The 23,852-nt window shown below is 35.4% G+C and overlaps 1 protein-coding gene across 17 annotated transcripts in view; it reads left to right on the top strand.

Annotated features, from left to right (window-relative positions):
- Wnk1 (WNK lysine deficient protein kinase 1) overlaps positions 1–23,852 on the top strand; it is a 124,488-nt gene that overhangs the window by 58,322 nt on the left and 42,314 nt on the right. For all 17 annotated transcript variants that reach the window (XM_057777615.1, XM_057777623.1, XM_057777637.1 and 14 more), the window contains exons 5-8: positions 17,401–17,489; positions 19,423–19,642; positions 21,031–21,364; positions 22,522–22,709. In XM_057777615.1, the coding sequence (XP_057633598.1) occupies positions 17,401–17,489; positions 19,423–19,642; positions 21,031–21,364; positions 22,522–22,709 (831 nt within the window). The remainder of the gene's footprint in view (positions 1–17,400; positions 17,490–19,422; positions 19,643–21,030; positions 21,365–22,521; positions 22,710–23,852) is intronic.

The following is a 23,852-nucleotide window of genomic DNA, read 5'->3' on the forward strand; positions in this document are numbered from 1 at the left end:
CCTGTGGAGACCTTGTCTCAAAAATTAACAAAGTTTACAAAGTAAATTGACTGGTACTGTGTCAAAACCCTTAATTCAGAGCATACTACTGGTGACATTAATCTATGTTTTGTTTTTCTTCTGGTCTTTATAGATATAGTTCTAAAGTATCTTTAGTATTTAATTCTGCACTGTTCATTCATATATTTGGACATGCTGTCTTGTTTTTAACTAATCCATTTTTATTTTATGAGTTCCAGTGAAGTGTCAAAGGGGACTGTGTCTTTTGTTGCTTTAATGGAAGATTGCTTGTATTTGAGGCTCTGATATTAATGTGGGGTATTTAAATAAGTCATTTAAATAATTATGCAGTGATTTTATGTAATTATATAAACAACAGTGACTATTGTGAAACAAGATTGATGTAGCATTCTTTCTTGCAAATCTACATTGGATATAGATTTAACTAATTTAAAATGCTAATATACTCAGCTTACCTACTACATGCTTATTAAGGAAACATGTTGATGTTTGGTTATCCATTCAAAAAGGTTATAATTTCTTAACTAACACCACACACGCACCAGTTCTCTAGTTTCTAGTTGAGGTCTGTTATATATTCTACCTAACAGTAATTGGTAAGATACCTCCAAGGGCCTTCTGTATATTTGGCATTGATTGATTACAAAGAGTCTTGGACTTACCTTCCTAGGCCAGATTTTTCTATTTCAGAATCTTGTTCAATTGTACCCATGAACCGTAGTTATAAATTTCTTTGTTTCTTTGTCTTTTGAGACAGGGTCTTCCTATGTCTCCCAGGCTGATTCAGACTCAGCAATCCTTCTGAGCAATCCTGCCTTAGCTTCTAAAGTGCTGAGACTACAGATGCAAGCTACAGTGCCTGGCTTTTCATTTTAATTCCCATAATTAATTGTATAACGTTGTTTCTCTTCCTCCTCTTCCTCTCCCTTCCTCTGTCTTTCTCCCCCATCTCTCTCCTCTCTCTTTGAGACAAGGCTACCCTGGACTCAATTTGTAGACTAGACTAGCATAAACAGATCTGCCTGTGTCTGCCTCCCAAGTCCTAAGTTAAAGGTGTGTACCACCACACCTAGTCTTACCCTTCTCTAGATTTTGGAGACATGTTGTCATTAAATTTGAAATGTAGTCAAAGATGACCTTGACCTCTTGCTTTCAACTCCTGAGTGCTAGGATGACGTGTGCTGTCATTGTGCTGGGGATCAAACTCAGGCTTTCATGCATGCTAGACAGACACTCTACCTCCTTTTTGCATCATCTGTGTGCTAAGTTGTGGACATAGCAATGAGCAAGAGAGATGCTTTAATAGTCTACAGAAATTTTATAGTATACTAGGAACAATGGGCATATTAAAATAGTCCATTCACTAAACCAAATAAATAGTATAGACATAATGAAGTTAGGGAATTTTACTCTTGGGAGAGTCAAAGATACTATTCCTGAGAAAGTATGTTTAAACTAAGAATTTGCTCTGAGAAGGCAATTTTTATATCATATTTTAAAATTTCTAATATATTTATACAATTTCCCCCCTTTTTTCCTCCTCCAACCCTTCCCATTTACTCCTTGCTATCTCTCAAATATCTGTCTATGAATATATGCACATATATTCAAATTCCTAAATACAGCTGCTCGGTCCACATAATGCTCCCTGTATGTATATGGTCTCAGGACTGACTCCTTGGTACTGAATAACAATTGCAGGATGGGATGGGATGTAGTGCGATGCAGTGCTCTTCCCTGGGGAAGACTATTCTGAGAAGGTAATCTTACGTGAAGAAATGAACCAACATCCTACTCTACTTGTCACTCGTTTTTTGGTTCTTTTTGTTTGACTGTTTGGTTTTTTTAATTTTATGTGCATGAGCATTTTGCTTGTATGTTTTTCTGTGCATCACATACGTGCCTGGTGCCCAGGGAGGCAAGAAGAAGGCTTCAGATTCCCTGGAGCTAGAGTAGAGAGTGTTGGGAGCCACCATGTGGGGACTGGGAATCAAACCTGGGGCCTCTGGAAAAGCATCATGTGCTCTTAATCACGCAGCCATTTCTTCAGTCTTGCTGCTGGCACTCTTTACCAGTAGCATTGCTACCTGTTCTGTATTCTGTTTTGATATTAACTATTCCATCTTATGTTCAATACCTATGCCTCTCAAGAACAAGTTCCTTTTTTCCTAAGTATACAAGAGTTTTTTCTGTTTGCACAGTTACTTAGCTGTTTAATAGTTACAGCACTGAACAAGATAGATACTTTAATGGTCTGCGTATTCAATTGACATTTGAATTTATAGTTAAATTCTTCCTTTACCCATGGTTCGGAAGAGCAAGTAAATACTATTTATCTGTTGTTTATAAGAGATTGTGAAATCCAAGGTGATCATTAAACAAAAAAAATATCAAGAATTCTGGGGGCTGGAGAGATGGCTCAGCAGTTAAAAGCACTGATAGCTCTTCAGAGAATCCGGGTTCAATTCCCAGCACCCATATGGCAGATAACAACTGTCTGTAACTCCAAGATCTAACACCCATACATAGACATACATGCAGTCAAAACACCAATAAATTAAAAAAAAAGAATTCTGATCTCAGAGATCCAGCTTAAATCAAATGTTATATTGAATTAATGAATATTATAGTGTCAATTATGATATGAGGGCATTTTAACCTGTACTGATATGAAAGTAGTAAGTACAGACTGGTTTAATAGAGAAATAAATGCACTGATAATACACTTTGTGTATCATGGTGTAATTCATCCACATCTTTCTTTTAATGTTAATATTCTTTGGGAGGCGTTCTCTGACTAACCTATCTAAAAAAGAGTTCTTAAAACATATTTTAATTTGATCTTTTTATTTTTCATGGCTATTATAACAACCTCACTTTTTAAATTTAATTCCCTAATTTGAATACAAGTCATATATACTGTATTTCAATGAGGCTTATTTTAATAGTGGTCCTTGTTACACACACACACATATATATATATCATGAAATTATTGTATTGTCTAGGCATTTGTTGCCTCAAACACAAGCAGTTCTTTAGAAAAGTAACAAAAGACACAGGCCCTTTATTATTCTTATGATAAAGAATGGATATCAGTAAAAAATAAGGCAGTATTTCCAGATAATAGGAATTGACAGTACAGAATTAAAGACTATCAGTAATGCAGCTGTTTAAAAGTTGCAAATACTCAGCCAATATTAGTGAAATAAATACATGAGTACATACTGTAAGGAGTGAGTAAATACAGTTTGGAGTTTGATCTGCTTGAATTCAGATCCCAGAAATGTTTCCTAGCTGTGAACTGTGAACTTAGCTGCAATTTTTTAAATTCCTCTGAGCCTAAAGTATTAATTGAGAAAGAACATACAACTTTAAAGAAGAAGTGGTAGTAGTCGTCGTCATCATCATTGTCTTAATTATATACTTGTCAACCAGCACTTGCTGGATGTTGCCATTGTTACTAATATTACTGTCACGAGTAGTTGTGAAATTAGTTGCCAATGATGTTTAGACACAAATTGTATTAAATATGTTTAACAAACTTCATTCACATGAAGCCAACTTTAAATTGGGTAGGAGTTGATATTTCTTTAAAATTTTGTCAGTTGCCTTGCAAAATACGTTAAATATACTATTTCAGTCTAATTTTAGTATTATGATAAATAGATAATATCTTCATTTCACAGGTAAGACAGACTTGAAAGTTTTAACTATTTTTCTTAATGTCATGAAGGAGTGATATTTAGTAGCTGAGTTCAAAAACAAAACATACAGATAGATAGTAACATTTTTGTCCTTTGCTTGTTCTTTTAAAACTTTTTTCTCTAGGTATTAAAAAAAAGTCTCTAGCCAAGGTAGTGGTGGCACATACCTTTAATCCCAGTACACACTTTTAGTTCCAGTGCTCAGGAGGCAGAAGCAGGCAGATCTCTGAGTTTGAGGCTAGCATGGTCTGCAGAACAAGTTCCAGGAAAACCAGGCTACCTAGAAAAACCCTGTCTCAAAAAACCAAAATCAAAACCAACAATAATTCCATGAATAAAAAAAACTTACAGACTATAGATAACACAAGTTTGTACATAAGATCTCCAAACTGCACTTTGGGGATTCTTTCATAAGAGTCTAGGTTCTTGTGGCAGCATAGAAAAACTGCTTAGTTATATATCGTGTGCCTTTAGAATTGAGAAGATCCAAGTAAGGGTATTAATCCAGCTATGGGAGGCTAAAGTAGTAGGATTGAAAGTTTAAGCTCTGCTTGAACTATAGAGTGAACTTAGAACTTTGTGAGACCATCTCAAAGTAAAAAATTTAAAAATTGGTACGGGGCTATAGCTCAGCAATAGAACACTTATCTAGCATGTACTTGGCCATAGGTTCAGTCTTCAATATGGAGGAAGAAAAAGTAACACAAGTTTTGTATGCTATTAAAAGAATTTAAAAGTTTAGTGCACTACAGCATCAATGTTTATATGAAGGATAGTGCATTTGAGGTGGAGCAATATCTTGACTTTCATGTATCCAGAGTAATGAGCCTCAGGGAATCATGAGGGAAGCTAATTTCCTTTAATAGAGCCAACTCAATTTGTAGAGCATTTGAAGAGGCTTGTTTTCCAATGGAATTCTATGGTATGTTCAAATACCTGTAAACTAATGGTTCATACCAACAAGAATCTGGCTGAATCCAGTCCTTTAACAACCAAGTTAAAAATAATGGGGATTTTTTAATTACTTTGTTTGTGTAATTTAACTTTGGCACTGATTCCATTAGCCTTTGGATTGCAAGACTTGTACACCTTGTATGGAAAAAACAGAATTAAAGCCATTAGGTTAAAATTCCTTCTACCTTTTATATAACAGATTACAGTTCACTCTTTTTACAGAAACAAACGACACCAATTCTTGATTAGTTTTTAAAGTTAAGAAAATTGTATTTCTTTTAGCAGTTAGACTTTTTTGTGCTATACTAGAAAAAAATCTGAACTTAGCTGAAATGATTAAATTTTGTCCTTTTATAAATGTGGATTGTAAGTGAAAAGATAACACAAGTTGTATCTTAACATTCTGTTTGACTTTCAGAGACATTCTGTTACTCTCTTGTGATTCTAAACTTAAAAGTAACAGTTTAGAGTATCATTCTTCTTGGGGGGAAGTGTTAAAAAAATTGTAAAATTCTTCAGAATTCCTCAGCAAATCCTGAATATCAGTCTTTAATTTCCAATGCAGTAGACAGAATAAAAACTGACAGTCTATAAAGATGGTGTTTTTATTTAAGCACATTTCAGCAATACTGAATTTTTTGGTCTCTTGGTAATAACACATGCTAGGTGCTAAGAGAGTAGAAATACTACTTCATAATTGTTGCCTTTTTTTTTTTTTAACTGATATATATGGCTTAAGGTGTACCTTTAAAGAATCACGAGATGTAAATAACTAAACAAGAAGGGGAAGAGGAAATGTTTTGTCAGTAAAAATAATACATTAAATATACAGTGAGTAAGTAATGCATTTGACTGAACTTACTGGGTAGGTGGGTATTATTGTTTATTATTATTATTAATTATTGAGTCAGATTGGGAGCTGTTTTATTGAGAACAAAAGAGAATGTTTTTCATAGTAGAAAGAGCATCATATAAAAAGTATTATTTTTATTTATTTATTTATTTGGTTGGTTGGTTGGTTGTCTTTTCCAGGCAAGGTTTCTCTGTGTGGCCATGACTGGCCTAAAATGCAGAGATCCACATGCCTGTGCTTCCCAAGCGCTGCGATTAAAGGCTTGCACTCCCACAAACCTGACTGGAAAAAAATGCTGATGGAAACACATTTTAAGCATTCACTGAACAACTAATCAATTTAACCTACTGGGGAAATAAGGGTAGATAGAGGTTAAGTAGAAAGCATGCAGTAGAAGTAACATTGAGTTTGACACTGGAATATTTGGATTCTAGTTTTGACTCTACCATTAATTGGGCCATTACCTATTAGAACATAGACTGTTCTAGGTGCTCAAGTTAATGCATTAGCACTTGTTGGACTAGACATTCAGTGATCCACCTTGAATTAATTATTTATGAATGTTCAAAAATATAAAAGATGCAATGGAATATGTTTATGCTGAGAAATGCAGTACTAAATACAATCGAAGAAAACAGAACAACTCCATTGATACTTGGGCATAAATGAAGATTTTGCAGCCTCACCACCCAGATAAATGTCTGTGACGCCTTTTGTACATATAACTTTAAAATCAACCCTCTGAAAAGACTTTACCAGTTGAAAGAAGAGAATGAGAAGTATAGAAGCACACATTGATCATGACTTTATTTAAAAATAGTAAATTCTGTACAGAAATTGATGTTGTAAATTTCAAAAATAAATTTTAGATTTAGTTGTCAAAGACCATATTTAAAAGCAAATCAGCATGAGTTCAGCCTTCCTTGTAGAAACCAGGTATACCAAACTGACAAAAAAAAAAACCAAACGTAGTTTATTGATGTTTGAAAAATACCAATTTTTAAGTATACAATTATAAAAACTACAGTTCTTTAATAAAAGTCGTGGTTCCTATTTCCTTTGTATGCAAGTTGTTGTGCTGTAGGATTTAAACACTAAAACACCTTTTCAGGGAAAGGGAATATATTTTAAGTACATTAAGTTTAAAATAATGTTTTAGGAAGATATAAAGTATAAAAAATACAAAAGTTATTAATGACTGGTGTGGTTTATATAGTAATTACTTCTGTCTGTGAGTTCTTGAAAAACAGATAAGTAGTTTGTTTGTTTAAACAGGTGGTAAACAGTTCTGTTGTACCCTCTTACTCCTCCAATAGCTTAACATTTCTGGCCAAATAAAATGAGATTTTTATGCTAATTCTGTTACCTTCCCCAATCACTGCTTTATATCTTTTGCATTAAAATTTTTACCACCAAATTCTGATTACTAATACCTCATGTCTTTAAGTTAAGGTCAATTTACCATGGACTCTTTGTTTCCATTCCTTGAATGTAAGTGTATTATTATAAATATTGGAAACTTTTAATTTGTAGGAAAGATTTCTCTTTTTTCCCAAGAAATAGGAATGTACCACAAGTTAGTATATCATCCTTATACAGAAGCCATTTTAATAGTGGCTTTGTCACTCCAATTTTAGTATGTGTTGCTGAAGCAAGCCCAGAAAAGGGTTATTTTCACAGAATCTAGAAGTTTGTGCCTATATCAAACTGTTGTCAACAACAACCAAAAAAGCTACACCAGTTTAGTTTGTTCTTAATACTCATATCTTTTTTTTTCTTAGTTTATTTTTATCTTTAGTGCATTGATGTTTTGTCTGCATGTATGTCTGTTTAAGGGTGTTGGATCCCCTGGAATAGGAGCTATAAACAGTTGTGAGCTGCCATATGGGTACTGGGAATTGAATCCGGGTCCTCTGGAAGAGCAGCCAGTGCTCCTAGCTGCTGAGCCATCTCCCCAGCCACAATAATTATATCTTAAAGAAGTACGAAAGTATGGAAAAGGCCTGCCTGCCTGTCTGTCTATCTGTCTGTCTATCTGTCTGTCTGTCTGTCTTGGTTTTTTGAGACAGGATTTCGCTTACGTTTTAGAGCCTGTCCTGGAACTAGCTCATGTAGACCAGGCTGGCCTCGAACTCCCTGAGTGCTGGATTAAAGGCATGCGCCCCAACCACCCTGCTGGAAAAGGCATTTTTTAAAATCTCTTTGAGGTAGCCACGCATAGCCTTAAGCAATCTTCCTTGTATGTGTAAGTTAAAAGAACTACTATACTTCTGCCCACCACCTGACTACTTGCTTAGTAGTGATAAATATTGAACCAGAAATTATTGGTAGCTGTTTTGAGATAGCATGTTAGAATTAGTGCATTTCTACCCTTTAGAAGAGAAGTGATTTGTTGTTATTGTTTGTTGTAGTTGCGTGTATTTTGTGTTGGGGTGGGCTAATGAATGCATCACAGCAGTGTGTTTGTAGAGGTCAGAAAACAACTTTTAGGAGTCTGTACTCTCCTAATGGATTGAACTCAGATCCAGGCTCAATCAGTGGCAAGTGGTTTTGCCCACTGAGTAACCTAACTGTCCCTAGAGTAGAATTATTTCTACCAAATAGCATCCAACTCTTACTATCTATCAGTGATTGAAACCTTGGCATGTACTGTCTTCTTTGGGATTCAGTCTTACATCATTACAAAGGATACAGCTTTATTTTGTTACCCATTATTACAATGCCACAAACAGTGCTTTTTTTTAAACTGTATTAATACTATGAAGAAAAATTTAACAACACTTAAATACAAAGTAGCTTTTATTTGGGTTCATGCACATGTTAAGGCTTTTAATAAATAGGAGGGAAAATAAATATAAACCTTTACTGCTTCTGTATACCAATTCACTATTGTTTTTTTTTTTTTAAAAGCTATGAGGGAGTGGAAAGCAGTTTAATATCACTACCCCCCTGCACACACAATGGGAGTTGATCTCAGGTCTTCATGCATGCTGAGCAAAATTCTACCACTGAACTGTATCTCCAGCCCTAATATTACTACTATTTCAGTTGATAAAACAAAGGAGCTACTGTGCATACTTTAAAAAAGAAAAAACTGTCTCCTTCCTTCCTTCCTTCCTTCCTTCCTTCCTTCCTCCCTCCCTCCCTCCCTCCCTCCCTCCCTCCCTCCCTCCCTCCCTCCCTCCCTCCCTCCTTCCTTACTTTCTTCCTTCCTTCCTTTCTTTCTCAATGTGCATGAGTGTTTTGCCTGCTTTTATTTCTGTGTACTACTTGTGCACCTGGTGCCCATGGAGGTTAGAAGTAGACATCTGATTCCCTCAAACAGGAGTTTCATATGGTTGTGAGCTGCCATGTGGGTGGTGGGAATCAAATCTGGATCCTTAGGAAAACAACCATTGAAAGTATGAGTTAATTGGATAACTGCCAGTCCCTCTGCTTGATGTTTACTTTGAATTTGCTCTGTTGCCTAAGCTCAATCTCCACTCCCACCCCCCACTTTTAAATAAAGCATAATTTCAACATGTTTGTTATGAAGGTGTTTCAGTAGGTAGGTATCTAGTTTTACATTCAGGAAAGCCTCCAAGGTAGATTTCAGAATCAAGGAGGCAGAACTTTTGGATGCAGTAGGTGGAGCTTTGAGCAAATAAAAGTCTCCCTGCTTATCCAAGGATTGTATTGCTATTGTAGGAAAAGCACAAGAAACTACTAGTAGCAAAATTGTTGCCGTGTCTTTCAACATGTGGTTTATATCCACAGAGCCAAGCTAAATAGAGTGTTGGCTGAGTAAAGCAAGCTCAGTTGGGAAACATGGCCATTCAACAAGAAACTATGCTCCAGTCTAACTTTTATATTTGTCTTCTTTATGCTGTGGGCTAAGTTGTTATATTTCTATCCGCTTTCCCTTTAATTTTTCTCTAAACTCTTAACAAATCTGTTTTGTCTTTTCTGATGGATTTTATGAAGACAGATTTTTGTTCAGTATTTGTTATTGTAAATTCTCATTGCTGCTGCTGCTCTCAAAAGGATTGTATAAATGAGGTAAGAATTTCCAGTCTGTGTAGAGCATATCGTAGCCTTTCTGATGACGTATATAGAAAGTTTCACTTAAACTGCTGAAGTTATTTAATGTTCTGTGGTTTATTCTGTGTGAGGCAGTATGTTTTTCTCAATTCTGATTGGTTAGGACAAGTTTTACTTTTATCAAGCAAGAGATTAAATGTTTGAAACCTAAAATTTGAAACTTAAGCTTTGAGACAATTCCTGACAGTTTTAAGAAATTGAATATTGAGCCAAAGAATTCTATACTATGACTCAGTTCTGTGTTTCCAGCAGATTAGTTGACAACCGTAAACATACAGAATTAAAGAAACCAGTGTCTATAAAAATTTTTAGTTCAAATAAAGCAACATATTTGATAAACATTCTCTTAATCATCTCTTGATATATATGGCCTTTGGAGTAAAAAAATTACTCAGTTTTTATACTCTATATGAAATGTTTTTTTTTTTGGGTTTTTTTGTTTTTTTTTTTTTTTTTTTTTTGGTTTTTCGAGACAGGGTTTCTCTGTGGCTTTGGAACCTGTCCTGGAACTAGCTCTGTAGACCAGGCTGGTCTCGAACTCACAGAGATCCGCCTGCCTCTGCCTCCCGAGTGCTGGGATTAAAGACGTGCGCCACCACCGCCCGGCCAGAAGTGATTTTGTAACAACAGTCTCAAAACAGAATGAGAAAGTGCACAGTTCTATGACACTTAAAGAAGAGTCTCTTTGTCTGCAGGAGCTGTGTGTATAGAGACACGATTGCCCAAAGATAGAAGCTGTGAATAGAAACAGTAAGGCAAGAATACTTTTAAAGCTAAGTTGCTGGTTCTGATGAGTGGCGTGAGAAAAGTATTTGTCCTTGGTGAATAAAGCTTAATTTTTTTTCTTTAAGAGTAACCCAGTGCTTCTATGTTAGTATTCTTTTTGGTTTTGTGTTTTCTAACCTTATGTGGAAAAGGTAGGAAATATATTTGCTTTTACTATTAGGAACAGGACCGAGTAGGATTAAGTTGAAGAGTAAACAAAAGGGGTTGCTTTTGCAGGGTTGTAGAGCTTTTAAGTTAATCTTCATCTCTATTGAAATTATACACGTTAAAAAGAAATAAAATGCAATTTTATCACAAGAACAATTTGCTAATACTGTTTTCTTTCTGGTGCCAAAAACCATGTTTTAGAATAATCTAGACCAACTTTTAAAAATATGAGTTATTAAGTTCTTATATCTTAAGAACAAAAAGTGTGTGGTGCACATCTCAAAAACTTTGCTTTGTGTACATTCCTACCTACTGTCACAGGTCACTTTCAAGAGCTTCATACTCATTCCATGTACTTTTTGTCTAATTTATACATTCTTACACTATTTTTTAAAGGCTTTTCTGGGAATTTTTATAATCTTGACTGGTGGTAAGATTTTTATTTACTTTCCCAATATCTAGGTGGGTAGTAGTCTTAATCTTTTAATATCAACTGATGGGTTAATAAAATATATCTCAGTCTTATTGACCACCTTGCCATTTACAATATGTTAAGGCCACAGTAGCTTCTGGGTATGTTTTATTACATTTAAAAGGATCCATCTGTGTCTAACTTGGAGTTATATTATTATAACTAATATTAGTATAAACTAATACATTTGAGGATGGTGCTGTACACAGTTACTGATTTTGTTTTATTTTCTATTTGTTTTATTAGCTAGTAGATAGAAATTACAATGTGGAAAAACATAGATGTGTATGTTTGCATGAATAGGGTTAATAAGACAATTTAGGATCATCAGTGATGAAAGCAGGTTTAGGAGAATTTCTTATGTCTTTCCTATATTTGCCATCTTAGTTTAGTATGTTACTGCCGGTAATTTAAACACATTCCCTTGAGATATTGTATTATGGATGGAGCCACAATTTTTTCTCATTAAGTTTTCTGTTGGTTTGGTTATTTTTCTGTAACATTTGAACTGTCTTCTCATACATAATCTAACTATTCAACCTGTTATACCAAAATCTGTTTCAGACAATTGCTTACCAATACTTTTTTAGGTATTTCTTCCCATTTAAAAGTTTACTTTATGTTGTATTGCTTTATTGTAGAAAACAAAAAGCCACTATAAAACAGAAAACTCAAATTTTCTACTATCAACTTTTAGTATAAGTCATCCATAAAATTGCTTAATTTTTTAATTACAATTTTACTCATTGTATGTATGTCCACAACTCCTCGAATGCCACAGCACTTGTGTTTTTTTTTTGTTTGTTTTGTTTTTTGATATAAGGTCTCATGTAATCTAGGATGACCTTGAACTTGCTTTGTAACCGATGATGCTCTTGAATATCTGATCCTCTTGCTTCTACCACCTAGGTGGCAGGATTAGTCATGCAACCCTAGTTTCAGCTTATGCTGTGTTGGAGATCAATCCAGGGCTTCATATGTGTTAAGCAAGTACCGTACCAACTGAAATACAACTTCCATTTTCTATTTCCTTTAGTCTTAAATTTGAAATACCCCTCTTGCTCTATTACAGCAGCTTGCTGCTTTTTTTTTTTTTTTTGGTTTTTCGAGACAGGGTTTCTCTGGTTTTGGAGCCTGTCCTGGAACTAGCTCTTGTAGACCAGGCTGGTCTCGAACTCACAGAGATCCGCCTGCCTCTGCCTCCCATGTGCTGGGATTAAAGGCATGCGCCACCACCCGGCTACACTAGCTTTTGACTATAGCAGTATTATTTTTGTTTTATTAGGATTATATGAAGAACGTTTCCACTAAAATCAGTATTAAGACAAGAGTGTCTATGTTCCCCACTGCTACTAGTATAGTCTTAGCTAGAGCAGCAAGATAAATGAAGGTGTTAACAAGTGATACAAATAGGAAAGGATGAAACAAAAGTATTCTTATTTGCAGATGATATGATTCTATGCATAAAAGATTTTAAAGCTTCCATCAGAAGACTCAGGCTACTAATAAACACATTCAGCAAAGTAGCAGAATATAAACTTTTTTGTTTGATTTTTGAGAAGCAGAATACAAATTTAAAACACAAAATTCAGAAGCCTTCTTAGATACCAGCAGCAAAAATATCAAGAAAGAAATCTGGGTAACAATCCTATTCATAGTAGCATGCAAATAATAATAATTTTGTAATAAATCTAATCAAGGAAGGGAAAAATTTATACAATGAAAACTTAAAGACACTGAAGAAGACAACTGAAGATGTAAAGACTTCCCATACCCAATTAGTAGGATTGATATTATAAAAGTGGCCATTCTACCAAAAGCAATCTACAGATTACTGTGGTCATCATCAAAATTTCAAGACAAAACACTGTTGTAGGTATTACCATCCCTGCTATTTTTTACAAAGAGACTAAAGGGCACATTGGAGAAAAGAGAGCATCTTCAGCAAATGGTCCTAGTCAAGTTGGATGGTTACATGAAGAACAATGAAGGTAGATTTTTTTTTCCCCCCGAGACAGGGTCTCTCTGTAGCTTTGGTGTCTGTCCTGGAACTAGCTCTTGTAGACCAGGCTGGCCTCAAACTTACCGAGATCCATTGCCTCTGCCTCCTGAGTACTGGGATTAAAGGCATGTGCCAGCACTGCCCGGCGAAACTAGATTTTTATCTCTCTACCTACACAATGTGTACTTTGGTCTCTTCGTAAAAATGATCAGAGATGGCGATACCTATAACATCATACCTACATCATAGAAGAGGAATTGGAAAGATTGTAAGAGCATTGGATGACAACAGCAAAAAATAAAAGTTTTCTGGATATAGCAAGGTAACTGCACACTTGTACTTTGTGACAGCATGTACAAGACTTGCGTAAAATAAGCCAAACAAAATCATAGTGTGGATAGGGAAGGTAGTCACACAATACCACCCTGAAGAGCTATTGGAAATTGCTGAGAGAGGAGTCAATTTACTTGAAGGATTTAGCCCCTAAGAGGTTACTTTCCAGGATTAAATGGGTGTTCCTACACCCAATTATATACTGGCAGCAATAAGTGGACTCAATGGCTTTAATCAAAAGGGCCGTGTATGCATGGATTGGTCAGGGGAATGGGGGTAGATTTGATCAAGACACATATTGTGCCAGTATGAGATTCCCAAACAGAATTATGTGAAGGTAAATATACAAAAATGTTCTCTGTAGCCATTCTCAGAATTAAACATTTCAAATTACCTGCATATGAAACATTCACATTACCTGCATGTGACTTTAGGGTTTCACTCTACTACACAGTTAGCTGCTATGAAAAATTAGCACCAGGAGCACAATTTTCCAAATCAGGGCTTGAAAGAATGCAATGGGTAATTAATGAGAATTAACCAAATCTGCATCTAATTTCTATGTTTAATGATTTTTTTGACACTGAATCGCTCAGTATATAATTCCAGTGGATGCCTGAAACCAGTGATAATACTGAATCTTATAATACATTTTCACAGACTTAGTACACCTATAATAAAGTTTAATATATGTAAATTAGACATAACAGGAAATAAGCAATAATAACTAATAGAAAATAAAAGATTGTGTTAACAAGGTCATTTCTTGAACAGAATCAAAACAAATATTAATATTTTCAGACTACAGTTGATTGCAAATAACTAAAGCAGTGAAAAGTGAAGCCACAGATAAGGAAGTCAGACTACTGTATTTAATTTAGGATTGTGAGTGATTATATACCTTTCTGTGATCCAGTTATCACTAGCTTTATGTGTGTTACTGAGACTATACAAATAATTAGAATTTATGTAACTTTCCTCTCTCATCTATGTGTTTATAGAATTATACCACCGCTTGTACAACATGTTGGTATATCTATTTGAATTTGTTTTGGAGGCTGTTTTTATTTTGGTTTGGGAGTTTTGTTTTTAGACAGGACCTTAGCTGGCCTAGAACTCACTGTTATAGGCTATACTCAAACTTAAAGGAGTATATGACACTGTGCCTGGTACTGTCTTTGAATTCTTAATCCATATCATTACTAAAATGAAATTGCAATAAATACATACTGAGTCCTTTTCCTTCTAACTTACCTCCAAGATAGTGCCGTTTTGACCTGTTGCTGAAGGCTTTATTCACAAAGATATATTTATTTGCTTGCATTTTTAGACAGAGTCTTTCTAAATAGCCCTGGATATCTTGGAACTCACTGTGCAGGCTGGCCCTCTAATTTAGAAATCCACTTGCCTCTGCCTTAAGAGTGCTAGAATTAATGGCATGTGCCATCACATCTGGCCAAAGAATTTATATTTCATGAAAACTCCAAACTATCACTGTGTGCTGAACAATTTTATGTCAACACGACACAAGCTAAAGTCATTTTTTTTTAAAGATTTATTTTATTTATTGTGTATACTGTATTCTGCCTACATGCATGCCTGCAGATCTCATTACAGATGGTTGTGAGCCACCATGTGGTTGCTGGGAATTGAACTCAGGACCCTTAGAAGAGCAGGCAATGCTCTTAACCACTGAGCCATCTCTCCAGCCCAGCTAAAGTCATCTTAAAGGAAGGAACCTCAGTTAAGAAAATGACTCCATAAGATGGGCCTGTAGGCAAGACTGTAGGACATTTTTAAAATTAGTGATTTATGGGCATGGACTCAACCCATGTGGGTGGTACTGTCCTTGGGCTGGTTGTCTTGGGTTTTATATGAAAGTGGGCTGACTGTGTAGTGGTAGCACATGCTTGAGTTTGAGAACAGCCTGGTCTACAGAGCAAGTTCCAGTACAGACTCACAGAAAAACCCTGTCTTGAAAAACCAAAAAAAGGTTTTTCTGAGCAAGACAGGAGGACCAAGCTAGTAAGCAGCATCCATCAGCTCCTGCCTGTAGGTTCCTGCCTTGTTTTAGTACTGACTTTCTTTGATAATACTATGGAAGTGTAAGCCAAATAAACCCTTTCCTCCCCAAATTGCTTTGGTCATGGTGTTTCATTACAGGGATAGTAACCCTAGCTAGGACACACAGTGATGCTATTTAGTTTCACGTAGAGTAGGCTAATGAGTTTTCTTCTAAACTAATTGTAATACTTTTATTTCATGTGAGCCTGATTAATTTGCCCTTTATGCTTTTTATTAGTTTATTCATTTTGTTTTGAGACAGGGTCTCATGTAACTCAAGCTGACCTTTGAACTCTATGCAGTTTTCAGATGGGGCAGGTGGTTCAAGAGGACACTAGAAGATTACTGGGCACTAAGGAGTTTATTAGAAGAGGTTGTTTTTTGTCATATCTGCGTGTATTGTAATCAGCAGGTAGGACACTTGTAACAATGAGAAAAAAAAGTTGTGAAAGCAAGAATTTTGTGAAGTTGCCTGGTAGGTTACTGTTGTAGGAGGCCACTTGTTTGTTCCCGACTTCTCAGCCCCAAAATAATCACACAAAAAAAACATATTATTTGCAATACTGTTTGGCCAATAGCTTAAGTGTATTTCTGGCTAACTCATATTTTAAGTTAATCCATCTCCATTAATCTGTGTATCGCCACGAGGCTATGGCTTACCGGGTAAAGTTCTGAGTCTTCTCCAGCAGGGCTACATGGCTTCTCCAAGTTCCCTGCCTACCTCTGTTCTGCCCTGCTATATGCTCAAGCCAGCTTTCTTTATTCATTAATGGTAATCACAGCATACAGAGGGGAATCCCACATCAGGTTACCTTTGGGGGCTCATAGGTAGATTCTACCCCAGAGCAGAAGGAAGACTACATAGCCTATGAAGAATGAGTCCGCCAAGAAGATCTTTGTAGATATTGTGTATGAACTTGGTGGAGGTGACTTTGTAACCTAGCAGGAAAATGGCCAGAAGTACCAGGGTCAATTGGGGGAAGACAGCCTGGTTGACCAAACTGATTTATTTATCTACTTGAACCCCATTTTGCTTCACATAGGATTATTAGAAACATTTTATGTTATTTTTATTTCCAGGAACCTACTGACAAAAGAGAAATAACATTGAAGAGGCTCTGAGGAGAGTCTCTTTTCTGAAAAGAATCAAGATCTGAATGGCAGGGGAGGGAGTTTCTTTTTAGACCTTTTAAAGGATGGGGATGAGGAGTTAATTGATAGTAAGATTCTGTAGCCAGACTCTCATGATTCCCAGGCTGGATACAGGGAAGGGTATAAGGATAGTTGTGAAACATTTCCAGTGGTACCAGTAAGTTTTCTAGCTGGGGGCTCATAGACAGCACCCCAATAGGATGCCCGTTAATATTTGTGAGAGGCTCCTCCTGATCAGAGGCTTCATGCTGACATATTACTCCAAGGATAACCTTGAATACCTGATCCTCCTGCCTCCGCTTCCCAAGTGTTGAATTTATATATAGACTTATACAACAGTTTCTGGTTCTTATTTTTCTGTTTTATTTATATAAAGTTGCTCCTTAGTTATCCTGCCAAAACAATACTAACCCATAATTCTTTGTATAAAGCTTTTAGAATAGTATCATATAATATGATGCTTACCAAACTGTAAATTCATACCTATCTCTGGGTTCAATGTCCAAATAAAGGCTGAATTAATCGATGTGTTAGTTTTCAAGGTTGAGCACAAGATTTTCTAACCAATCAGAACACCTGGTTACCATTTTAAATGTAAGGAAAGTTATTGTCATCAGCCTAAATTTTTTTTCTGTAAAAGTAAGATCTGCCGTATTCCTTATTGTTTCTTGAGATTGCCACTTCCTACCTCTGATCCCTACATGGATTAGGTCCTGTATATAGATCAGGAAAAAAGGCAAGGGACATTAAGAAGGCAGCCTGTTTAAAAAAAAAAAAAAATCAAGATTCTCTTTTCGTTAACATTTTTGTGGCTATTTTTATGGATTTTAGGGAGTGAAGCCAGCCAGTTTTGACAAAGTAGCAATTCCTGAAGTGAAGGAAATTATTGAAGGATGTATCCGGCAAAATAAAGATGAAAGGTAAGTTGCTTCTTTGACCCCTGGTGTTGCTTGAACAATGTGAGGTATATTTAATACTTGTGTTTCATTTTTCCATTCATAACATTTTTAAAAATTTTTAAAGATTGGATTCTTTCCATTAAAGCTACTCAGATTTGCTTTCTGTAACTGTAAAAATGTGACTTAGTGATGTTTAAGTAAGTTAAGTTTATGTTTAAACCAGAACCACCTTACACAGTCTCTACATTCAATTTAGAAAACCCTACAGTAGAGTTCATTCTCCAATGCAAAAAAATTGATTCCTTAATCATTCTCCCTCTGAAATTTGAAAGTAAAGTAAAATCTTGGCTTTTGAAAATCAGCTTAGCTCTACAGGCCTTTATTTTCCTACCATTATACCAGGATTGAAAAAGAGCAAAACATTAAAAATTCCTTTGAGTAAGCAGAGATTTCATGCAAGGCTTAGAAGAAGAGCTGCCTTAGTCATTTGTGCAAAGCTTTTCTGAGAAGAGTATCCAGTATCAGTTATGCAGTGTAGCTGATGGGTCACCTGTAGGCTTAGCAAAGATACATGATTATTTGAAAAATAATCTGCCTTACTTACCTCCATACTAGTCTAAAAACAAAGGCACACCATCCTAAATTAATATAAACTGTAAATTGAGCATAACCTATCTCCTAAAATATGGCCACAATTGGCTATATCAGCCAAATTCAAGAATTTCACATCTTAACTCTTCTAGTCTCATGTTCTTTTCAAAACTTTGTTATTTAGAAGAGCACTACATCATGATCTTTCAGACCGTTCAGCAGATAGTTATCTATGAGTTTCTGTTTTGAGATACACAGCCCTTAGAAGCTCTTTTAAGACTTTTTCAGTTTAAACAAAGGGATATTTGTTTTGAGTTTTAAAAACATTCTGTTTCATTTCTGGATGGAAAAGTTTCTTTGATTACTGGTATTTTGTATAAAGAAGATTGATTGTGGGGCTGGAGAGACGCCTAGGTGGTAAAGAGCACTGGCTGCTCTTCTAGAGGACCCTGGTTCAATTCCTGCACCCACATGGCAGCTCACAGCTGTCTGTAACTCCAGTTCCAGAATATCTAACACCCTCACACTAATGTACATAAAATCAATAAAATATTTTTAAAAAGATTGATTGTTTTGCATCCAACCTTTGACTTGCCTAATTTACAAGTTGTTGATAAGGAATTGAAAGGATTTATTGTAGTAAATAAAGGTTGCTGTTATAGAAAGTACCAAACTAGAAAACAACAAATTTATGTTTTAGTTATGATTATATTATTTATAACTGTAAAACTTTGAGAAAGAATCTTAACCTTCCTCTGCCTTCATTTTATAATAGTCAGGAAATGGTATTCCATTGTTATTGTTCAAAGACCAGAGAAGGTCCTACACAGTGTTGTCGTTGTTTTGGGTTGTGGTTTTTTTTTTTTTTTTCTTTTTTTGCTATGTTTCTGTGGTGTTTTGAAGCTTTGATATTCTGTGCATTATTTCCATAATTATTCTAATGAAATTAGATCATTTGGTTTAAAATTGTCTCTGTCAGCTGTTCATAAAACAGATTGGCATAAGATGGTAAGCTGGGGATGAGGAAGTACTTGTCTACTATGTGCAAGGTTCTGGATTCCATTGCCAACACACACGTGTGCGCGCACACACACACACACACAAAACGCTGTAACATTACCATTCAGATAGACTAATGTTAAAATGAATCACAAATTTTCCCTAGTTTTTCTATCATAGATTTTTTTTTTCTCCTTAATTAAATAACAGTAAACACATACATTTAAAAGTCATTCTTATGCCTGTAAATGCTCTGTTAGTCTGAGGCCAGCTTGGGCAACATAGGAGATACTGTCTCAGAAAGAAAGAAAAGTATCTTTTCAAACTAATGACTTCTTTTTTTAATTCTCTTTTTCTTTGAAAGATATTCCATCAAAGACCTTTTGAACCATGCCTTTTTCCAGGAGGAAACAGGGGTACGGGTAGAATTAGCAGAAGAAGATGATGGAGAAAAGATAGCTATTAAATTATGGCTGCGTATTGAAGATATTAAGAAATTAAAGGGAAAATACAAAGACAATGAAGCTATTGAATTTTCCTTTGATTTGGAGAGGGATGTACCAGAAGATGTTGCTCAAGAAATGGTAAATTGACCCTTAACTGTTGTTGATTTATGTATACTGATACCAATAGGGGAAAAAACAAACATCTAATGAGTGTTGTATGTTGCATGTCTCATTAACATGAGGTTGTGTGATCCCGTATGTTTTGTCTTTGGATAGGGGGATTTTTCTATGATTTTTCTTTAAGAGGTTTCTTTGTATTTTTTGGTATTGTTTTGATAATGTGGGTTGGTTTTTAGTCCTTCAAAATTTTTATTTGAGGAAAATAACATGTAATTATAAGTGAATGAATAAAATAGACTGGAATGTATTCTGGAGTCTTTCTTAAAACCTATAAAGGTGAATACCTCTAGCTGACTGTAGCTGACTTTAGTCAAAATGTGTTAGTTATGCTGTTTTGCTTTGGGAACATTGAATTTATGTTCTTCTTGTTCCCTGAGTGCTGAAATTACAGGTATAACCAATCAGACCAGGTTTGGAATTGTTTCTAAACATTGGTTAGCTTTTGATCCATCATTATAAACACTAGAGAGAGATACAGAATTATAAGGTATTTTCGCTTTGGTGGCTGGACATGTAGCCCAGCAGTTACCCAAATTGAGCAGCTCACAACTGCTTATAACTCCAGCACCAGGGGATTAGGTACCTCTGGCCTCTGTAGACACCTGTACTCACACATACAATTTAAATAATAAAAATAAATATTATGTGAGGCCTTGCCCTGCTCTCTCCAGAGCAAGGTTATAGAAATTTCAGACAATATGGAGAAAAGAAAAAAGAAAAATAAATAAATATTATGAAAACAGTTTTTACTTTGAATGGTGTTTTCAAGATCAAATCACTCTGATGTATCCTTATTTTAAATATGTTCTAAAAGGAAACCCTTTTAGGAAAACCAAATCTAGGTATGCCCCAGTGCCTAAAATAGCCAGTTATTATACAAAGGTAGTCATAAAATAACCTTACTAGGATTTATTAAAAAAACAACAACAAAAAACTATTCAGAAGTAGAAAAAGGGTCAGATATGAAAGAGGTACTTATTTTTTATTAATTTTATGTAATGTTCTATAGAAATGGTGGTATCCACTCTTTGTTTACCACAATTGTGGGGAAACATATAATGCAGACGTAATTTTACTGTTTGGTGAAGAAGAATCCTAAGGTCTCTGATGTTAGTGGCACACATCTGTAATTCCAGTACTTGAAAACTGAGGCAAGAGGATTTCAAGTTTGAGACCAACTGTAAAATTGGTCTCAAACATTATAAAACTTGAAAAAAATACATGCACCCCTCCAAAATGACTAACCTACTTTTCTACAGTGCCTTTTGTTTGTTCGTTTGTTTCATTTTGTTTTGAAGTAATTTTCTCTAAATATCCTTTTTTTAATATATCCTTTTATTCTGTAGGTCGAGTCTGGGTATGTCTGCGAAGGTGATCACAAGACCATGGCTAAAGCTATCAAAGACAGGGTGTCATTAATTAAGAGAAAACGAGAGCAGCGGCAGTTGGTGCGAGAAGAGCAAGAGAAAAGAAAACAGGAAGAGAGCAGTCTCAGACAGCAGAGTGAACAACCACCAAGTGTTTCCCAAGCAGGAATTCAGCAACTCTCTGCTGCTAGCACCGGCATACCAAGTGCTCCCACCACTTCTGCTTCAGTTTCTACACAAGTAGAGCCTGAAGAACCCGAGGCAGATCAACATCAACAGCTACAGTACCAGCAGCCTAGTATATCTGTGTTATGTAAGTGTTAGGAGAAGTAAGCAAAGTGCTAGTGATGCTTTTGATTATTTCTGTTCTTGTACTCATTATTAATAGAAGGGTGAAACACTGAGAAAATGTGCTTAAGATATAAGGGTATTTGAAAACTTCTAGTGTCTTGACATTTTGAGTTTGTAGGTTATTTATCTATTTTATTTAGTTCCTTCAAGTTAAATTTGCAAATAATGAAGGGTAAATCAATTTTGCTATTTATAATTGAAGCTGTTAATCTGGTTTCAACTCTTTTAGCAAAACTACCTACCTAGGAGACCAAAGGTTGATGAGACCAGTGCTCAGTAATTGAATTAAATATTTAACATCAAGTAAACACAGGTCTCCACAGAATAAGACCTCGAAGTTGAATTCAGTTTAAGATGATATCATTCAGTGACAATCAGAAAATTTTTGTTTTGTTATTGCTGTTTTTTTTTTTTTTTGGAGACAGGGTTTCTCTGTGTAGCCCCAGCTCTCCTGGAACTATATCTGTTGATCAGGCTGGAATTGAACTCAGAGGTCCACCTTCCTCACCTTTCAAATGCTGGGATTAAAGGCATGCACCACTACTGTCTGACAAGAAATTTTTTTTTTTAAGATTACTACTTTTTTTGCACAAGTCCCTCATTTAAATGTAGACAGGTACTTAATTGTCTCAAGTGCTACGTTGACTCTAAGTCAGAATCTCTTGTTTGTAGCCACATCTGTTGTCAACAACTTTGAGAGAGCAAAAATAAGCTCAAATTCTCTGACTTCCAGTCAAGGTGAAACAGGCTCACATCTTAATAAGACTGCTATTCTTTTGGTTTTGCTTTGTTTTGTTTTTGTGGTTTTTTTTTTTTTTTTTTTTTGTTTTTTGTTTTTTTTTTTTTGGTTTTTCATGTCGGAGTTTCTCCATGTAACTTTGATTCATGTCCTGGAACTCATTCTGTAGACCAGGCTGGCCTTGAACTCACAGAGATTCACCTGCCTCTGCCTACTGAGCGTTGGGATTAAAAGCGAGCTCCACCACTGGCCTATTCAGTTTTTAAAATTTACTCCAGATTTTAACAAAGAAATAGCCAATAACATTAATGTAATGAGTCTACAATGTAAACTTCTCCCTCTTCCATCTCCCACCCTCTAATGATTCATTTATCCTTCAGCTGATGGAACAGTTGACAGCGGTCAGGGATCATCTGTCTTCACAGAATCTCGAGTGAGCAGCCAACAGACAGTTTCCTATGGCTCCCAACATGAACAGACACATTCTACTGGCACTGCACCAGGGCATACAGCTTCTAGTATCCAAGCACAATCTCAGCCTCATGGGGTGTATCCACCCTCAAGTATGGTGAGTAAATGCATAAGAAAATGTAATACTAAAATGATAGCCAATAGGTAATCTTCAGATTATTTCTTATGTCATCTAGGTAGCAATGTGAGTCTAAGGTAGAAAATATAAATGGTCTAGTCAGTCTTTGTTGTCTGTGATTTTCATGTGGGTGGATTTAAATGCTTAAAATTTTTATCTGTACTGAACACGTACAGACTTTTCTTGATATATTCCCTAGTAATACAACAATTTTTAAATGCCTTTAGAATTGAATTGGGTATTATAAGTAATCTAAAGATTATATGCAAATACTATGATAATCTATATAAAAGATTTGGACAACTGCAGATTTTTGTTTCTGTTGGGGTGGCTTGGAACCAACTCAGCATAGAGACTGAGGGTTGATGTTATTTACTAAGGAAATAAGTTTATAAGAGTATAACCAGAGGAGTTTAGTAACACAAGTGAGAATTAGCTGAACTTCAAACACAAAGTAGCAGTGTACAGTAAGACTGAACTGCACTCTCTTCACCTAGGAATTAAATCTGTTCAAAGTGGCATAAACTAGATACAACAAATGATTTGTGGGTGGAGCGAGACTTTTTAAAATTTTTTTGAAAGTAACAAGTGTTTTCTATAAGATTTTCTTTTGTACAAAAACCAGGTAAGACCTTCCAAACTATTAATAGAATGTTGCATGTGAGTATTATAGAGTAAAGGAATCTTTTATTGTATGACCTCTGACTAATTTATTGCTTGTATTTAGTTGATCATCAGTTGCTATGCGTGTTCCTTTCCCAGTATATGTTCATTTACCTTTTCCTTTATTTGGTATTTATTTTATTACCAGTTTATTTTCAGAGTCAGCTTACAGAAGTAATAAATTTATTGGAATATGATATATATACACATTGTCCTTTTGCAATAGTGAAAGTTAGATGAATAGTAAAATATCCCCATTTATTTTTTTGCTGACTCTCTGTGAGGTACTCAGAGGAAAAAAGATCATATACTTCAGAAAGGAATTAGATGATAACTGTTCACTTTATATCACTTGTTAGTACAATCTTTAAGCAGACTGATTTTCCTCCCTCCTTCTCAGAAGGCTTTTAATCCGAACTTTGTAGAATTCTCATGTCTTCATTAAGTGGAAAAAAAATT

Source organism: Chionomys nivalis, chromosome 1 (assembly GCF_950005125.1).
Source record: "Chionomys nivalis chromosome 1, mChiNiv1.1, whole genome shotgun sequence".
NCBI classification, from domain to species: Eukaryota; Metazoa; Chordata; class Mammalia; order Rodentia; family Cricetidae; genus Chionomys; species Chionomys nivalis.